An 18,924-nucleotide genomic window follows, 5' to 3' on the forward strand; every position below is an offset into this window, starting at 1 on the left:
GCCATATCATGTGAAAAATGATTTAGAAGGAATGGGTGATTTGGGTAAGGTCTTTGCCTTCATTCTCAACTGGTTGTCATAGGGCAAAGGGACTGGATGTATTTGGTACAGGGCTAAGGGGTAGGTTTGGGAACAAGGCATAAGCGTTATGAGACAAGAGGCTTCCCTTCCATCTGAGGAAGAACTTTCTGAGGGCCTGCCCGAGGAAGGAGTACACCCTTGCCCCTTGAGGCAGCAAGCAGAGGCTATGTTTCCCTAGATGAGCTCAGATAAGGGCATGGACTGCAGGATTCCAGAGAGAGCCCCGGTCTTGGGGTTAGAAAGACCTGGCTCTGCTGTTCCCAGCTGTGTGACTCCCAGAAGGCATTTCCCTTCTTTGAATCTTAGTGGCTTTAAAGTGCCATACCTCCTGCCTCTCAGTTTTGGTGAGGACTAATGATGTAGAAGAAACACCTCACCCCAGTGCCTCAAACATGGCAGGTGGTCCAAGAATGGTAAGATTATTACAACCGTTCCTGCTGCTATAGTACCATCACCACCATCACTGGTTCTGTTACTGTTAACACCACTGTTAGTTCTATTGCCACTCTTGTATCACTCTCACAACTACAGGACAAGTAGTACCACTGCCGTGACAACTATGGCTCCCATTATCACCACTAGTACTGCCCTGACTACTTTCCTCATTAACATTTGGCTTCCGCCTAGTTTTTCCTGCTCCAACCACTGGTACTTTGGAGCTTGCACTGCCAGGTTTGACTTCTGCCCCTACCCCTTTCAATCCACAGCCTTCGGTAAATTATTAAACTCCGGGTCTCACCTGTATAATAAGAGTCATGACCTAGGATTACTGTGAGGCTTTAAGATGTTAATAACCATACAGCATTTAGGTCAGCACTTGGTGCCTCATAAGCCCTGCATATGCAGAAGATAAGTAAGCAAACAGCCTCTACTAGTATGACCACTTCTCTTATTTACTGCATCTGCGCTTGCCACTATATTCCCACTGGTCTTGCTGTTACAATGTTGTTATGGTTATTGCTATGGCACTGATATTATCATTACTATCATTACTTCAACTGCTGTTGTTACTGGTCAGGTCACTGACTCCTCTCTGCACTGCTCATGCTACCGCCCAGGCTTGGGGCCTCTGCTGTGCCCACTGGGACCTGGTCCCTGGAGCCAAGGCTGAGGGGCCAAGAAGGCCTGGACAGCTGGACAAGGAGGAGTGATGTCATTGCCCTAGGTCCTTGGTGCAGACTTGTCCCAGAGAGTTAGGGCACTGCTGGTGAAGAGTCAGCTCCATGTTACCCCAAACACACCCTGCTGACCCTCTGGAAAACAGGAGACTGTTAGGGCAATTTGGGACGGCATGGGGCAGTTCTTCAGGCTACTGACCCCCCTTTTCTTTCCCCACTCACCCGCTTGTTTGCAGATGTGGGATCTGGCACATACACAGGGCTGTGTGGGTTGGCGCTGGGCTCAGTTTTTGAGACCTTGCCTCTGTCCTGGAGAAACTTGGACTTCATACACCCCATCCTGCATCAGAGAGAACGGAAGTGAGCCTGGTTTGCCCCGAGCCCCATACAGGGGAATCTTGGATGCTGGATTCCAGGCCGCCTGCCCTCAGGCTGGCTCCCTTTCCCCTACCCTGTCTCCCCCCACCCCCCAACCCACTGCCCCTGCCAGCCGCATTCAGTCCCAACCTTGCCACATAGAGCTCACTCTGCCCTTGTCACTGTTGGGCTTCCCCACGTCCATGTCTGCCACATACCCACACAGAGTTGGCAAGTTGTCATAGGGTCATGCTACCAAGGACCTCTGCAATGGGGAGTTTATTGAGAGAATAAGTCATGAGGATCATCATCATTCAGCATGCAGAGCCTTAGAGCAGCATGGGTGGTAGGCACCACAGGTTCTGAGATTAGAAAACCTTGAGCTGACACTTGGCCCCTCCACCCATCAACACCTCATTCATCACTCTCCCTGCTCCCCAGTCTCAGATCCTCATCAGCAAAGTGGAGATGGCAATGATACCACATATTCTCAAGGTATTGGAAGGATGAGAAAACATGTAGGTGGGGAAATACTTAGCAGAGCATGGGACTCAGAGCAAACATTATAGGGAAACCATACTATTATTATATAATAAATTACCATTTTATATTAAATGACCAAGATGAGATCACATAATATGGCTCAGTCTAGCTAAATAATAGTCAAGGCATCATATTCCTTGTATCATTTTATAACTGCCTTATAATAGTTTCTTTCCTCCCTCCCTCTCTCCTTTCCTTTCTTCCTTCTTTCTCTCATTAGTTTATTTGGTTATTCATTCCTTTGTTTGCTAAGGAAACATTTATTGAGCACTCTTCTAAACGATGAATAAGACAGGCAAGTTCATTCCCTTATGGAGCTCACTCTGGAGGTGAATGGGAGACAGACAATAAACAGGTAAACAAATATGTAACAGGATAAATTTAGTCAGTGAAAAGTGTGAGGACAATTAAGGATGTGATAGGAAACAGTGCAGGGCTTTTTTAGACAGGGTGATTGGGGAAGCCTTTTCTGAGGAGGTGATGTCAGACCTGGGACCTGAGCGGTACAAAGCAGCCAGTCATGTAACACTGTGAGGGAACAGTGTTACAGGCAGAGGGAACAGCAAGTGCAAAAGCTCTGAGGCTAGAATGTGCTTGGAGAGAATGAGGTACTAAAAGGAGGCCATTGTGGCTGGAGGTCACAGGAAGGGAAGAGGAGTGCAGTTTGGGAAAAGATTGCCACATCTTTTTCAGCCAGTGAGGAATCTGAGTTTGATTCTAAAGATGTTGAGAAACCATGGGAAGTTTTAAGCAGGAGAATAATGGGATTCATTTGCATTTCAAATAATGGCTGCTGGGTGGAGTATGGACTCCAGGAGGCAGGGCAGGGAACCCTGTCCAATGCAGGAGTCCAGGCATGAGATGATGGTGGCCTGGCCCCCAGGTGGGGGTGGGGGGGTGACTGTCAAGGAGGTAAGCAATGGACAGATTTGGGGGAACATTTTGGAAATAAATCTGACAGACTTTGCTGATGGGTTCACAAAATTTAAAGATAAAAGTCAAACTCCAATCAGAGTCAAAACTTAATTGCAAAAGTGGCAGAAATGTTTTATTTCTTCTTTCAAAATGCCCACATGTATTTGCTGAGAAGATGAGCCATAAGCAGTCACATGAGAGAGTAATTGTTTTCCTCGGCTCTACACAATTGCAATTCTCCTCTAAAGCAGTTAGAACTCAGTTATACTTATCTTGTTAAAATAAACACATGTTTGTGGTTTAAGGGGAAAAAAATCCATATTCCTGGCTTAGGGGAGTTACTTTTTTAAAAAAGATTCTTTTATTCACAAGGATGTTTTTGTCTGTCCTTGTGGGAATTGGCAACAATTTACTACTTCAAGACTTAGGCGGTTTCTGCTTCATTTGCCTGTTGTGAATAAAATAAAGAACTTGTTCAGGCTCCCAGAGTGCTGGATCATTAATTTGAAAAATTATCACAATTAATCACTGCTTTATAATGTACTTATATGCATTTAAAACACCTCTCTTTGACTTGTGATAAATATGTATTACAGTTCTGGAAATAAAACAGCATATTGTGTGGTTCTGTATGGCATACAATCATATTACATTTCATATTTTTCGATTACATAAGAGTGTTCTGGGAAGAACACTGCTGTGTGATGCAGGGCAGTGCTTCTGCTTCTCTGAGCACCTACTGAGTATCATTTATACCAGCAATTTACATATTCGAGATAGCTACAGGGTCCTGAACATCGGGTCTCAGCGGTTCTCATATTCATGCATGATCCGAGGCCACCTCTGAGAAAGGATGGTGGGCTTCTACACCACAGGGTGGTGGTGAGCACTGAATGACTTGATAAATGTAAAGATTCCTGGTACACAGCAAGCACTATAGAAATGTTAACCATAACCAGTTCTGTTTACTAGCAAATGTGGACCTACCCTGGAAGATAAAGCAGATACAGGTTGTAATTCCTCCAAATCACAAACTTAGAGATACGGCAACACTTAAGAAGTTAACTTTCTATTTTTATTTTATATTTTATATTTTTATTTTTTTTAATTTTTTTTATTTCTGATAGTCACAGAGAGAGAGAGAGAGAGGCAGAGACACAGGCAGAGGGAGGAGCAGGCTCCATGCACCGGGAGCCGGATGTGGGATTCGATCCCCGGTCTCCAGGATCGCGCCCTGGGCCAAAGGCAGATGCTAAACCGCTGCGCCACCCAGGGATCCCTATATTTTTTATTTTTAAAAATTTTTAAGTAGGTCTGGAGTCTAATGTAGGGCTTGAACTCCGAACCCTGAGATCAAGACTTGAGCTGAGACTGAGTCACATGCTTAACTGACTGAGCCACCCAGGCACCCTAAAAAGTTAACTTTTTAAAATAAGGGGTTCCCATTAGATCAATTTTTGCACAATAAAATGATTTTTTAAAAGTTACATACTGGCAGGATTCAAATTTGCGTAAAATGCAACTGTCCCCCTAAACCAGGAGAACTATTCTACTGCTTGGCATAGAGTGACCTCAGACATACTCATTTTTGTGATCACCAGACCTGGAAATGTAATGGGAGCCATGTATATAATTTAAAATTTTCTACAGCCATATTTTTCCAGGTAAAAAGAAACAAGCGAATTAATCTTAAGATAAATTTATTTTCCCTTACGTGTCAAAAATTATTAACATGTAATCAATATAAAATTCTCATCAGTCAATAGAGTGTGTGACTCTTGATCTTGGGGTCGTGAGTTCAAGCCCCAGGTTGGGTTGAGAGCCTACTTAAAAACAAAAATACAATTATTTATTTATTTATTTAAAGTAAAAAATATTATCAATGAGATACTTTATACTTATTTTTTGCACACTAAGTCTTCCAATCCCAGTGTGTAAGTTACACACACATATAGCACATCTCTGTTAGGACTCGCCATGTTTCAGGTGCTCAATAGGTACCTGTGAGGAAGGGAAGTTGGGGGAGGGGGTAAATTGACTGATGGACATTAAGGAGGGCATGTGATGCAATGAGCACTGGATAGTGTATAAAACTAATGAATCACTGAACTCTACCTCTGAAACCAATAATATATTATTTGTTAATTAATTGAATCTAAATTTTAAAAAAATAGCCACCTGTGGCTCAAAGCTACTGAGTGTAACAGTGTAGATACAGAACATTTCCATCATGAGCAGAGGCTTGTTCTACTCACGTCTGTGTCCCTCAGAGCTTGGCTTAGCACCTCCCTGGCACATAGTAGGAGCATAATTCATAATTAGTGAATAAACTCATGCCCAGAGTCTGTCATCAGTTCAAAGTGAAAGCATCAGGACGTGGTTTCTGCTCCAGGGACTGAGTTGAGAAGGGAAGACTGAACATACAGAATGATATTCTAAAGCTGCATACAAAGAAGCTGTTACAGATGGGCAAAGACCTGTCAAAAAGCTATGCAAAGATCGCCAAGATACTTAGTGAGTAAAAAATGAAAACTTCAAAAGACATATAATATCAAGCCATTTTTGTAAAATGAATACATCTGGGTTCTGCTGCTAACATGTGTATTTTAATGCATTCATAGAAAAAGCAACCTGTTTATAATAATTGAGCAGCAGGATAACAAGTTGGGTTTTGAAGAATGGGTAGGATTTCAATCAAGATTTGGGGAAAGTCAAGAATCTTCCAAAGGGGTGCCTGGGTGGCTCTTGATCTGGCTCAAGTGTCTGACTCTTGTTTTCAGCTCAGGTCATGATCTCAGGGTCATGAGATGGAGCCTGCATTGGGGTCCTGCTCAGTGAGGAGTCTGCTTGAGATTCTTTCTCCTCCCTTCTCCCTCACCCTCTGCTCCTCTTCCCACTCACTCTTTCTCTCTCAGTCTCAAATAAATACATAAAATCTTAAAAAAAAAAAAAAAAAAAGAATGTTCCAAAGAAGCACTGAATTCCAAAAACAATTTGAGGGAGTTTATAATATTAGATCATATCCAGAGTGCTTCAAGACTCAAAAAAGGGTTATGCTACCCCATTTAGAAAGGAAAGAGTAATTGAACCAGAAGCCTAGGATGCCACTGCTACCATCTACTAGATTTACCTCTGAGCTTCTTAGTGGCCAAGATAAAAATAGAAATCTGTACATTGTCACTATAAAATTCCAGGAAGTACAGTAATTTTTTGACAGAAAAAAAATATTTTGTGAACACTAAATTCAAACGGGAATTCATTATGTGACTCCTTGTCTAAAGGTTACTGAAGAACACAATGGACAGTTTCTCCAGCTATGACTTGGCAGCTGAGTCTGCAGTATGTTGACAAGTTGGTTCCCAAATAGATGACGCTACTGTTTGGGTGGGTTGTGGGCCATGGGATGGGAGGGGGTGAGGAGAGGATGAGGGAAGAGGTTATATAGCCAAGGCTCTCTCTGCAGGATGCGACTGCAGAGGCCCTGTGACACAATGGCTTAAAGTGAGCTTAGAAATGTAACAGAGCACCTGGCTACTGTGTGTGACAGTGTGAGGACCAGCGGCAGCATCACACAGGAGCTGTTAGAAATGCAGAATCAGGTAGCCCGGGTGGCTCACTGGTTTAGCACCACCTTCAGCCCAGGGCCTGATCCTGGAGCCACGGGATCGAGTCCCATGTCAGACTCCTTGCATGGCGCCTGCTTCTCCCTCTGCCTGTGTCTCTGCTTCTCTCTCTCCTCTCTGTGTATTCTCAGAAATAAATTAATAAAATCTTTTAAAAAGTGCAGAATCATAGTCCTCTGTCCATCAATCAGAATGTGCATTTCAACAAGGCCCAGATGATTTGTGTGATTTTAGTTGAGAAGCAGTCATCACTTTTTGCTCTGGCTTCCTCAGCATCTATCCCTCTTCTGATAACAGCACCTGGATTTTCCTTGAAAAACTAGCTTTTTTCCACTCAATGCAAGGCATTTCAGGAGGCTAATCCCTCCCTTGCTTTCAGGGATTGACAACTTGATACAGGTCTGGCCAACCAGAGAATTCCACATTTCCCTGACAACTAACAGTGGCTAATTCAATTATACGTATGTATGTGATTCTAACTGAGGTGATCAGAACTGGCTTTGGGCTTTTGCTGAAAAAATTAGGAAAAAGGCACTCTATTTATGTAAGGATTGCTGATGTAAATGTGGGGAACCAGAGCTCTTGGGACTCATTCTGACATCACAAAGAAAGAGACTGTCTTAGTGTAAAGCCATCATAGAGGCTAGCAAAGCTGAGTGATGGAGACAGAGTGATTCCTGAAGACATGTATGAACACCTGGATCCAGCTATGTCTGAAACTTGACAATCTCAGGATTTTTCCAGTTTATGAACAAATAAATTCTCAATTTTGTCTAAGATAGTTCGAATCGTATTTTTACTGCTCACATCCAAATGCTTCTTGGATATCCCTGGGCTATAATCTGGATTGAATGAACCAGAGCCTCTGGGGATGAGGGCCTGGAATTTGCATTTCTAACAATTCTTCAGGAGATTCTTACACACACTGAAATATGAAATCCATCAATGTAGTGGAGTAAGGGCTGAACTGGGTGTCAGAATAACTTGCGTTTGGATCCTCGTTCTGCCAGTGTCTAGCCATGTGACCTTAGGTAGGTCGCTTCCCCTAGTTTCATGTTCTGCTCCGTAAAATAGGAAGCCCTTGCTTCTTAGGCTTGGCCTGAGGTCCTGTGTGACATGGTTGTGAAAAGTTTTTAAAAACCTCTGAACACATGATTCTTATCTAATGGGGTTTAAAATCAGGCTCTGGGACAGCCGGGGTGGCTCAGCGGTTTAGCGCCACCTTCAGTCCAGGGCGTGATCCTGGAATCCCTGGATCAAATCTCACATGGGGCTCCCTGCATGGAGCGTGCTTCTCCCTCTGCCTGTGTCTCTGCCTCTCTCTGTGTCTCTCATGAATAAATAATTAAAATCTTAAAAAAAATAAAAATAAATAAAACCAGGCTCTGAGAGCAGAAGTTGCCTGGCTGGCCCCAGACTAACTTAGAACTGCTGACCCCTGGCAAAGATAACTTCCTCAGGTCACTGCCAAGCTCCTGGAAACTGAAAACTCGCTCCTCGCCCCCTCTGCTTCTGAAGGCATTACATGAGAGGGAAATGAGAAATGTCAGTTTGCTTGCCCTGGGTGCTTCCCACGGTCACCATGCGGGCTGTGGAGCCTCAGAGACTCCTCCTACATGCTCAGAGTGAAGCCCGAAGGGGAGAGGCCAGGGCGCTGCCTGGGCATTCTGTGGAGTGAGCAGAAGATGGTTTTAAATACCCCAGGTCCCTCACCTCCACCTCCTGCCCATGCTCCTAACAGGAGCTTTTAGGCTCAAGCAGAGGCCTGTGAGGGCTGAGGCTGAGGAGCCCCGGATTCTGGTTTCACCTGTGCCACAAACTCTCTGTGTGAGCTCAGGCAAGTCCCAACCTCTCTCTGGGCCTCAGTTTCTCCAATATGAAGTGAGATGTTAGATGATAAGTTCTCTGAAGAGGACAGCTATAGTTCTTTCCTGTATAGTCTCTGCTCCCCCTTCTTCTGAGAACAGCACCCCAGTCTTCCTTTGGGAACCATCTCTCCCCTACCCTCATCTCATGGATTGGGGTAGAGCTGACTTCAACCTCTGGTTGTCGGTGTGTGTGTGAGTGTCTGTGACCAAGTCTGGCTGATCAGAGTTGCAGTAACAGAAGCAGAGGTGGACATGTGACATTGAGAGTCATCCATCGGCCTTTGCCTGGAAAAGAGTTGCAAAGCAGAGCCAAGAAATGGAGAAACACAGATTCCCAAGCCCTTGAATGCAGCCCTTCCTGAAGTGGATGTGTTCATGGACTTCCCAATAATCTCCCTCTTCTGCTTGGGCCAGTTTAAGTTGGATTTCTGCCCCCCTCAAACCTCAGAGTGCTGCCCTGTTCAGAGGAAACTCTTATAAGGGGTTGCAACTCATACTTAAGTGTAAATGGTTATGGCAAAGACTTCATAGATAGCAGGTTTTGATGGATGAGAAGAGGGCATTAGATCTATTAGAATAGGTGAGAATGTATGGAATATGGACCCCAAAAGTTGATGGCACTGACACCATGTCTAGAAAGTGCCTGGCATGTTTTTGGCCCTCCATATACACTTGTGGAGTAAATACATTGTGTTCAACTTTCTATAGGCCTGACCATATTTAATTGAAGTCAGCAGTATCAGAATGAGGAATCCATTTTACAGAGGGTGACATGGAGATCCAGGGCAGAAAGGTTTCCCAGATGGTCAGTGGCAGGTAGAACAACAGCCCAGCTCTCTTGCCTCTCATCCTCCACTGGAGCCAGCCCCAGAGGCTGCAGTGGGGAACTGCAGAACGAGGATGAGGAACCCAAACAGGACGTTAGGGAAGGCAGATGTCTAGGGCCCCAGGGCTCAAGACTGTCCAATTAGAGGAACTTTCCCTCCTCAGAGCAGCTCAGCCATGAGGAGGGAAAAAGTTTGCCCCCATCAGGGACAACTTCCTAAAGAGTTTCCAAGCATGCAAGGCCATATGGATCCCACTCCTATGGTTCCCTATTTTTTCAATGAGCCACCTAACCCTCCAAGTGACTATTATCCCTTGTGGACATGTGAGGGTCACCTCGGCTCCTCATGTCTCCCCTTTTCTGACCCTCAGCTTCTTTTTTATCAAAGAGCTCAAAATTTGGACTTTGCAAACAGGAAGAGGTTGGAGAGTCCTTCGTTACACCGGTGGAGCAGCAGCCTCAGAAAGGATGAGCGTTGTGCCCTGGTTTACACAATAGCAAGTGACAGAGCAACATGCTGAAGAGGAACTCAGGGCCTCTGGTCATTCACCTGACTTGGCCAGAGGGCTGGCTCTGAGATGCATTTATTTTACTACTTGTTCTAAACATGTAGTAAACTCCTAGCATGTCCATTGTTACCTCTGGGTCACCTGTTCAAGTCTGGATTCAAGAGCAATTGTGAACCTCCTGAGGATAATTTTATCTCTAAGGTAAGCAGGGAGCAGGCAGGTTTGAAAACTATAGGATGGGATTTGATGTCACAAAGAGCTGGGTTTGAATCCCCACTCTGCCTCTTATAGATCAGCAACCCTTTTAAGATATAAATCAGGTAGGGCAGCCCTGGTGGCTCAGCGGTTTAGCGCTGCCTTTGGTCCAGGGCCTGATCCTGGAGACGTGGGATCGAGTCCCACGTTGGGCTCCCTGCGTGGAGCCTGCTCCTCCCTCTGTCTGTCTGTCTCTCTCTGTCTCTCATGAATAAATAAATAAAAATCTGTAAAAAAAATTTTTTTAAAGATACAAATCAGGTAATGCCCCTCCTCTGCCCAACAACTCTGCTCAACAACTCCTGGGGATCTCATCTTACTTGGAATAAAAGCCCAAGTCCTGTCTGTGGCCGACAACGCTCCAGGATCTGGGCTCCCCCTAACCTTGCAGTCCTGTCATTCTCCCTTGATGCTTCCTTTGAGCCACACTAGCTTCTTGCTATTCCTCAATTCACCAACCATGTTTCCACTTCAGGGCCATCACACATGCTACTTTCTAGAATGTTCTTCACCCAAAAAACCTCTTTCATATTTCCCAAATCTCTTTGCTGATCTCACTTGTTCAAAGAGGCCTTGTCTCATCACCCTAAGAATAGGAACACCCGCCCCCAACTTCCATCACGTTCTAACCCTTCCCAGCTGCCTTCTATATGGCTGTAACCAGCAGCTGATGTGGCAGCCATGAAGATGAGCCTATCATCTTCTGCAGAGAGTGGAATGGATCAATGGCCCCAACTGCTGTGCTTTAAAGTCCCATTGCCATGGGCTGTTCCCAGCCAATGATGGAGTGTGTCAGGGATGCTGAGGCAGGCCATGCTAGGGGGACCTCTGACAGAAGGCTGTGGCTAAGGGCTCCTCAACAGCCTTGCCAAGCCTTCCTTGGAATTGCACTGGAGACTAAGACAATTCTACCCCTCTTTCCTTTCTTCCTTCCTTCTTTCTTTCCTTCCTTCCCTTCTTCCCATTCATTTGGAGTCCAACATGCCCTGCCATTTACTGGTTTTCCTAGCCTCTCCTAGTTGCTCCCATATGCATTCCTGCTAATATATTTCTTGCATATTTAATCTCTGAGATGAGAGTCTTCTTAAAGGAGCTAGACTAATACACTAATGTATTACCTAAGGATCTGTTTATCATCTGTCACCTGGAGAATGTAAGACACACGAGGGTAGTGATTGTTTTGTGCACTGCTGCATCTCAGTGTATAAAATGAGGACACAATAGATGCTCAATAAATTCTTGAATAATTGAATGAAGCCTCCTTCTTGGGTGCCCTGGTTTTTCCCATTGAAACCAGTTACAAATGTTTGTCTAAACTGAAAAGGGATATTCGTGTTTGTTTATCTCTGCTTGGAGAGGAATGAAGCCCCTCTTTGACTAGAACTGAGTGGAGGTTGCCCTCTTCAGACAGGACATGGCACATGGTGGCTAATTCCCCCCCACCCCGGGGGGGCAACTTTTAACTCTAACTTCCCATCCTGCTCCAAAGTCAGCTGTCCCCAATCTGCCCCCACAAATAGAAACCTCGAAGCCACAATAACGCATGCCCTGACCCTTTTACAGCTGCTTTTTTATAGTTGACAGAGTCTCAGTTTCTTTTCTGTTTTGGAGGGTATGTATTTTTTTTTTAAATTTGTTAAAGATTTTACTTATTTATTCATGATAGACACAGAGAGAGACAGGCAGAAACACAGGCAGAGGGAGAAGCAGGCTCCATGCCAGGAGCCCAATGTGGGACTCGGTCCCGGGACTCCAGGATCACACCCTGGGCCAAAGGCAGGCGCCAAACTGCTGAGCCACCCAGGGATCCCCCTGTATTTTGTTTTTAAAATTACCTTCCATCATGTGGTAAAACAGCACATCGTCCTTATTAAAAATGAAAACATTACAGATAAATCTAAGGTACTTTTGGATTACTCCCTTTACAGGCTGTCCATGGCCACCACTTTCCCCCCACAGCCACCTCTGCCTCTGCATTTACGCACACGCCTCTGGGCTCAGGGTATCTGTCGATGTGCCACCCCATCACTCTGTGCTTTACCGTTTCAGAGCACTCCTGCTGGCAGCACCTGTATTTCCCTCCCTAAAAGATTTCTCCATGGCCATTGGCACCTGCTCTGCCCGTGAGCTTGGCAAGTGGAAGTGCTAGAGAAACAGCATCCTCCAGGAGCAGCCTTCGACCTGTGACTGACAGGAGCAGGTGGATAAATACCCCAGGTCCCTCACCTCCTGCGCATGCTCACTGGCTCCCGGGGCTCCCCGCAGAACTGACCTCCTGGTGCCCACAGAAGTGACTGGCATGATAATACACCTTTAATGACTGCCTTCTCTTCTGTCTCACTTCCCCACTCTCCTCCCAGGGGTTTCTGGGATCCTCTCCCAAATAGACAAAATAGTAATTGCACATGGCCCCTTTCCTAGGGTTTGCTTCTAAGGAAACTCACACTAAGATTCATAGGAAACTCACATAAGATACATATGTACACAGATACATATTTTCCACAGAAAATATGGAGTATCGTTTTTTTTCCGTGTTGGCATCAAAGGATTTTTACTACATGAATTGGGGGGTAGTATCCTTATTTCCATTTTTCAGATAAGGAATCTGAGATTCAGAGAGTGAGGGGATTTCCCAAACGCATTACAGCTCCTTTGAGGCAATGTGGGCACTCAGACGCTGGTCTCCTGGGCTCCTGGGCTCTGGCAGAGGTTTGGGAAGGTCTCCTATGCACTTGGCTGCACCTAAGTCTCCCAGGCCAAAGGATTTCAGGATGACATTGTGAACTTCAGTGGGTGTCTCAGGGTAGTATTAGGAATGCAGGCCCCAATGCATTGCCACCTGGAGCATTGCAGCAACATGCAGAGGGTGCAGCATGTGTGGCCATAGGCACCAGCCAAGAACAAGGGCACATCTTATATTGGAGCAAGGGTTTCTTCTGCATCATTACCCATGTCCCTGGAGGTACAGTAAAACTCCCAGCCCTGGGATGGAGGAAACCGGAAAAATGAGGTGGGGATCAAAGTACAGTAGGGGTTGTTTAGAAAGATGGAGGCTAAGAGAGATTGTACCACTAACATGCTGTGTAACTTCGGGAAAGCTACTCACCTTTCTGGACCTGATATTCCTTTTATATAAAAAGGGAGGCAAAATTGGGGGGAAAGACTTGAAAAGTCAAATGGCTATAGGGGCCTATAGGGACACCCACATGAGGAAAGTGATCCAAGGGAGGGTGGTGCGAACCGACAGCTCAGGGATAGTGAACAGGGTAAGCCCTCCGTGGCTTAACCAGTGCTGCCATGAGTAATAGCAGAGAGGATGAGAGACAGAGTCTCTAGTCCCACTATTGCCAACTCGGTTTTTTGAAAGACAGAAATCCAGGGTGCCTAGATGGCTCAGTCGTAAGAGCCTCAGAGAAACTTGGAATGTAGGAAGTATCTCCCTTGCCTGAGATACTTCAACACACAGGTATATTTCAGTTGGCTCCATGTTGTGATTCTTTTTAATTAGTTGCCAACTTTCAATATCAAAAGAACCCCCACCAATCTGGATTTCTCTCTCTTTTTTTAAGATTTTATTTATTCACGAGAGACACACAGAGAGGCAGAGACATAGGCTCCTGCAGAGAGCCTGATTCTCTGAGGCCCTACTATGTGCCAGGCATTTACTATGTGTTAATGATATCGTGGTTTAGGAGACTGACACGTCTTTGCCCTTACTTTCTAGAAGAGTTTAAAGTACAAGATCTGGCTGCAGACAATTTTCTCCTCACTCTCAGGGGTAAGGGCCCCCAGCGAGCAGCCTGATGGGGGTGAGATAAAGGTCCATGCTTCCCATACCCACTAGATTACTATAATGATAGTAATTTTTTAAAAAAGGAAAACAAGTGTTGGGAAGGATGTGGAGAAATTAGAATCCTTCTACATGGCTGATGGGAATGTAAAATGGTGCAAAACAATCTGGCAATTCCTCAAAAAGTTAAACATGGAATTCCTGTACGACTCAGTGATTCCATTTCTAGGTATATACCTAAGAAATTGAAAACAGGTTCTCAAACAAATACCTGTAGGCACATGCTTACAGTGGCACTATTCATAATAGCCAGAAGGTGGAAACAACCAAAATTTCCATCTACAGATGAATACATAAGCAAATTGTGGTATATACATACAATGAAATATTATCCAGCCATAAAAAGAACTGAAATACCAATACATGCTATAACTCGGGTGAACTTTGGGCTGGAATGGGAGTGATTGCTTTAATGGGATCAGTGCTTCGAGATGAAACTATGTGAGGACCATACAGAGGTGGTGGTTGCACAACTCTGTGAATGTACTAAATGCCACTGAATTGTTAAGATGGCTACATTTATAATGCTATGCCAATTTCAACTCAAAAAAATTTACAAATTGAAAACTACATAAAAGTGCTTTCCTAGGATGGTTAAATTATAGTGCATCCAAACAGTGGGATAATATGTAGCCATTAAGAATATCCAAGGACAGGGACACCTGAATGGCTCAGCGGTTGAGCGTGTGCCTGCAGCTCAGGGTATGATCCTGGAGTCCTGGGATCAAGTCCAACATCGGGCTCCCTGCATGGAGCCTGCTTCTCCCTCTGCCTATGTCTCTGGCTCTCTCTCTCTGTGTCTCATGAATAAATAAATAAAATCTTAAAAAAAAAAAGTCCAAGGATATTTTGGGGCACCTGGCTGGCTCACCTGAGGCACCTGGGGCACCTGAGCTGGTTATTGGAACTGTTGTTGGGCTTGTTGTTGGCACTTTAAGTTGGAGGATCATGCAGCTCTTGATCTCAGGGTCATGAGTTCGAGCCCCACGTTGGGTGTAAAGATTACTTAAATACATAAATAAACTTAAAAAATAAATTGACAATTAAATCCTAGGAGATTTTAATGACATGGATAAATGTTTATAATATAGGGCTAAGCAAAGAAGTAGGATGAAAATTGTATACCACAGCAGTTTACTGATTACGTTAAATAAAAAGCACACAGAAAAGAAGACTACACAAAAGTAAACTAAAATATCTGTTATCCAAAAAACTTTTTTTAAAAGATTTTATTTATTTATTCATGAGACACACACACACACAGAGAGAGAGAGAGAGAGAGAGAGAGAGGCAGAGACACAGGCAGAGGGAGAAGCAGGCTCCATGCAGGGAGCCTGACATGGGACCCGATCCCAGGTCTCCAGGATCACGGCCCGGGCTGAAGGCAGCGCTAAACCACTGAGCCACCCCGGGCTGCCCCAAAAAACTTTAAAAAGGAGTCATTCTTCCATTGTTTGAGTTTTTACCAAGTGTCAGGCAAATGAAGATCTTTGCTCTCCTGCAGTGGAAAACAGACCTGGAACAGGGGGCCTGGGAGGTCAGCAGAGCCAGACTCTCTGTCATCTCTGATCCAGACTCCCTGGGTGACCCTTTCAGGTTTCAGTCCTCCTTGCACACAAGAGAGGTTCACAGATGCCCCCTCTGGAGACCCATCCAGCCTCTCAGTGTTTTCCCAAGAAACACCTGCACCCTCCCACCTTCACCAGGGCCATACATCCAGGATGGTCCCAGCAGAATAGCTTACTGTAGTAAAAGCCTTGCTACACATCTGAATGTCCAACAACTGGGGGATGAGAAATAAGATAGGATGGTCACTTGCAGGAATACTCCCCTGAGAAAGAATGAACTATGCATGCCTTTGTTTCTCATCCTGGCTAGACCTTGACAACTTAATGATAAGGCAAGGAATAGAAAAACGATATTGCAGAAGAATCTCACAGCTGGATAGCGTTTTTGGAGATCTTTAAAACACAGAAAAACAATTCTATGTATTATTTATGCATCCATATCTATGTAATAAATTCATAAAGGCACAGACTGGAAAGGACTATATTTCATGACTGGCTGCCTCTGGGCAGAGAGAAAAACAGGACTGAGAGAGAGACAAGTGGAGAGGCTTCAGTATTATCTGTTACTTTTAACACTTTTATTTTTTATTTATTTATTTTTATTTATTTATGAGAGAGAGAGAGAGAGAGAGAGAGAGGCAGAGACACAGGCAGAGGGAGAAGCAGGCTCCATGCACCGGGAGCCGGACGTGGGATTCGATCCCGGGTCTCCAGGATTGTGCCCTGGGCCAAAGGCAGGCGCCAAACCGCTGCGCCACCCAGGGATCCCCAACACTTTTATTTTTTAAAAACCAGAGGGAAACATTTAATTCTGGGTGGTGGGTTCATGGGATATTTACTATATTATTTCTTTCACTTTTCTTTATTTTAATATCCTCCCCCCCCCCCAAAAAAAAAAGAAAAAGAAAAGGATAGTGAAGAGAAATCCATGGGATAAAGGAACCAATATCTATTGAAGTCTTTCTCTGTGCTGGCCAAAGGCTACAGCAATGGTTCTCAAAGTGTGGTCCCTGGACCAGCAACAGCAGCATCACCTGGGAATGTAAATTCTCAGATTCCCCAGCCAGACCTACTGAATCAGAAACTCTGGGGTCAGGGCCCAGAAATCTGTGTTTTAACAAGCCTCCCAGGTGTACTGCTAACATCTGGGAAGCACTGGCTAGACGGTAATAGCGATGACAATAGTTCACGAGTATTAAGCACCTATACCTGTGACCTAAGGCTCCAAGAGCTTTCCATGAATAACTTAACGTAACCTTCAAAACGACCCTGGGAGGGAGTCATTATTATTAATATCCCTATCCTATAGGTGGAAAAGCAGAGGCCTAGGAAGACCAAATCCCTTGCTCAAGGTCAACAGGCAGGTTGCTCCCAGAATCCCACTTCCCCTTGCATGACCCCCACAGACTGCAGCTCACTGTAGCCTTGGAGAAAGAATTATCGCCCTATCTGACGGAGGAGAAAACTGGAATTCGGAGAGGGCGCACGACTTGGCCCAAGGTCTCACCGAAGCGGAAAGGGGGCGGGGAGACACCCTGTGGTCTGTCCAGGAGGTTTTGAGGTTTGACCCAGACCTGCTGGCGATCAGGGCCCAGCGCGGGAAGAGGAGGGAGCGCGGAGTGGGCCCAGCTGCAGGCCCGCCTGGGTGTGGTTCGCACCGCACGCCTCCGGCCAGCTGTCCCCCTCCCCACGACGGGCTGCCAGCCGCCGCCAACCTGCCGTGACCCGTCACCCACCCCCACCAGGGACCGTAAGGGCCTTCCCTTCTCGGTCTGTAGAGCCTCATCCCTTCCTTCTCGTTTTTTTCTTTTGCAGAAGGGGAACCTGGACGGCTCAGAGGAGCGGAGGCCGGACCGAAGTCCCTCGGGGGCCAGAGCTCCTCTCCCCTAGAGCTCCTCCAGGCTCGCACGCAGCCTGGCCAGCCCCGCCAGCCCGGCCCTCGTCGCGCGCCCCCGGTCCCACCGCGCGTCCGCCGCTCCCGCGACCGCCCCTTCCTGCCGCGCTCCAGCCCGCCCTGCCCGCGCCACTGCGCTGCCCCCGCCGTCCCCCGCAGCCGAGACCCTCCCGCTTCCGCCGTCCGCGCGCCACTCACCTGGGCGCCCGCTCCTCCTCCTGCGGGCAGCCCGGATCTTCGCAGCTCGAACGCCCCCCCAGCTCAGCAGCCCCCGGACTCCCGGGGCGCCCGCACCCGAAGGGAGACGGGCTGACTTTGGAGAAAAGGCAAAGGGCGGCGCTCTGAGGGGCTTGGGCGCCGCGCGGCTTCTCGGGCTCCCCTGGCGCTGAACCCCCGGCGCCCCCTCCTGCTCGCCTCTGGGCCTCAGCGGTGCGCTCGGGCTGGGACCAGGGACTCGGTGGCACCCACAGGCCATCTGGGCTCCTTAGCCGCGCCCTGAGCGATGCTAACCCCACCCCCGTGTATCCTAACCCCGCCCCTGAAGACTCTAACCCCACAGCGTGGACTCTCATCCCAGGCCCTTCCTCCCAGCACCCTAATCCCACCGCTCAAGGATTTTTTTTTTTTTTTTTTTTAAATCAGAGGCTTCCAACCCTGCCCCTAAGGATCCTAACGCGGGCCCCGAAGGATAATAAACCTGCCCCTAAGAATTTTAATCCGTCCCCCAAAGATCCTAACCCCACGCCCTCTTCCAAGCACTTAACCTAATGCATTATAATCCCCGCCTCCCCAAACCTTAATGCGGTCGCCAAAGGGATTAAACCCGTCCTCCCAAGAACCGCAACACCGTCTCCTCCCAAAATCCTCGTTCTGCCCCCAAATGATTTTGAATTTCACATTTGAAGGATTTTTTAGCCTCACCCACAGGAGATTTCTAATCCTGTCCCCCAAGGATTCTAATCCGGCCAACGGAAGGATTTTATCCCTTCTCTTCAAAGGATTCTGACCCAGCCCTCCAAATTCATAACCCTAACCCCAGGGATTCTAATCCTGCTCCCGAATAATCCCAATCTTGTTTCCAAAGGATTTTAATCCCCCCTCGGATTCCAATCCGATCCATCCAAAAATTCCAACCCTACCCTCAAGGACTTTAACCCCTCATCAAAAGATTCTAATGTGACCCACAAGGATCCTAAACCTTTGCCTCGGCACTCTCGCAGGATTCTAATCCCCCGCCCCAAGCATTCTGATCGGGTTTTCTCTACCACTCCAATCCACCCTTGGAGCCCAGGCCCCTCCCCCACACCGTGTCCCAGGCCTTCCTGGTCCTTCTGTGGTCAGCGGTTTCAGCTCCACAGGCCCCGCGCTATTCAAACCGCAAGCAAAGTTTCTCACCCGCAGGCACCACCCTGGCTCATTCTTGGCGGGTTTCCGGCAGCTGGGAAGCTCAGAGGACTTTGAAAACTGAGGAGGCAGGATGCCCAGCTGGAGGGCACCTGGAGGCCCCACATGAATGA

The 18,924-nt window shown here is 46.6% G+C and overlaps 1 protein-coding gene across 2 annotated transcripts in view; it reads right to left on the reverse strand.

Annotated features, from left to right (window-relative positions):
* HCK (HCK proto-oncogene, Src family tyrosine kinase) overlaps window positions 1–17,876 on the reverse strand; it is a 40,848-nt gene extending 22,972 nt beyond the window's left edge. Inside the window, exons 1-2 of one of the 2 annotated variants that reach the window (XM_041732155.1) lie at window positions 17,606–17,876; window positions 1,422–1,539 (exon numbers count right to left, since the gene is read on the reverse strand). In XM_041732155.1, coding sequence (XP_041588089.1) covers window positions 1,422–1,538 — 117 coding nt within the window. In that variant the 5' untranslated portion in view covers window position 1,539; window positions 17,606–17,876. The remainder of the gene's footprint in view (window positions 1–1,421; window positions 1,540–17,605) is intronic. The other variant, XM_041732154.1, reaches the window with a different exon arrangement.
* Between the last annotated feature and the right edge of the window lie 1,048 nt (window positions 17,877–18,924).

This window comes from Vulpes lagopus, chromosome 18 (assembly GCF_018345385.1).
Source record: "Vulpes lagopus strain Blue_001 chromosome 18, ASM1834538v1, whole genome shotgun sequence".
Classification (NCBI taxonomy): domain Eukaryota; kingdom Metazoa; phylum Chordata; class Mammalia; order Carnivora; family Canidae; genus Vulpes; species Vulpes lagopus.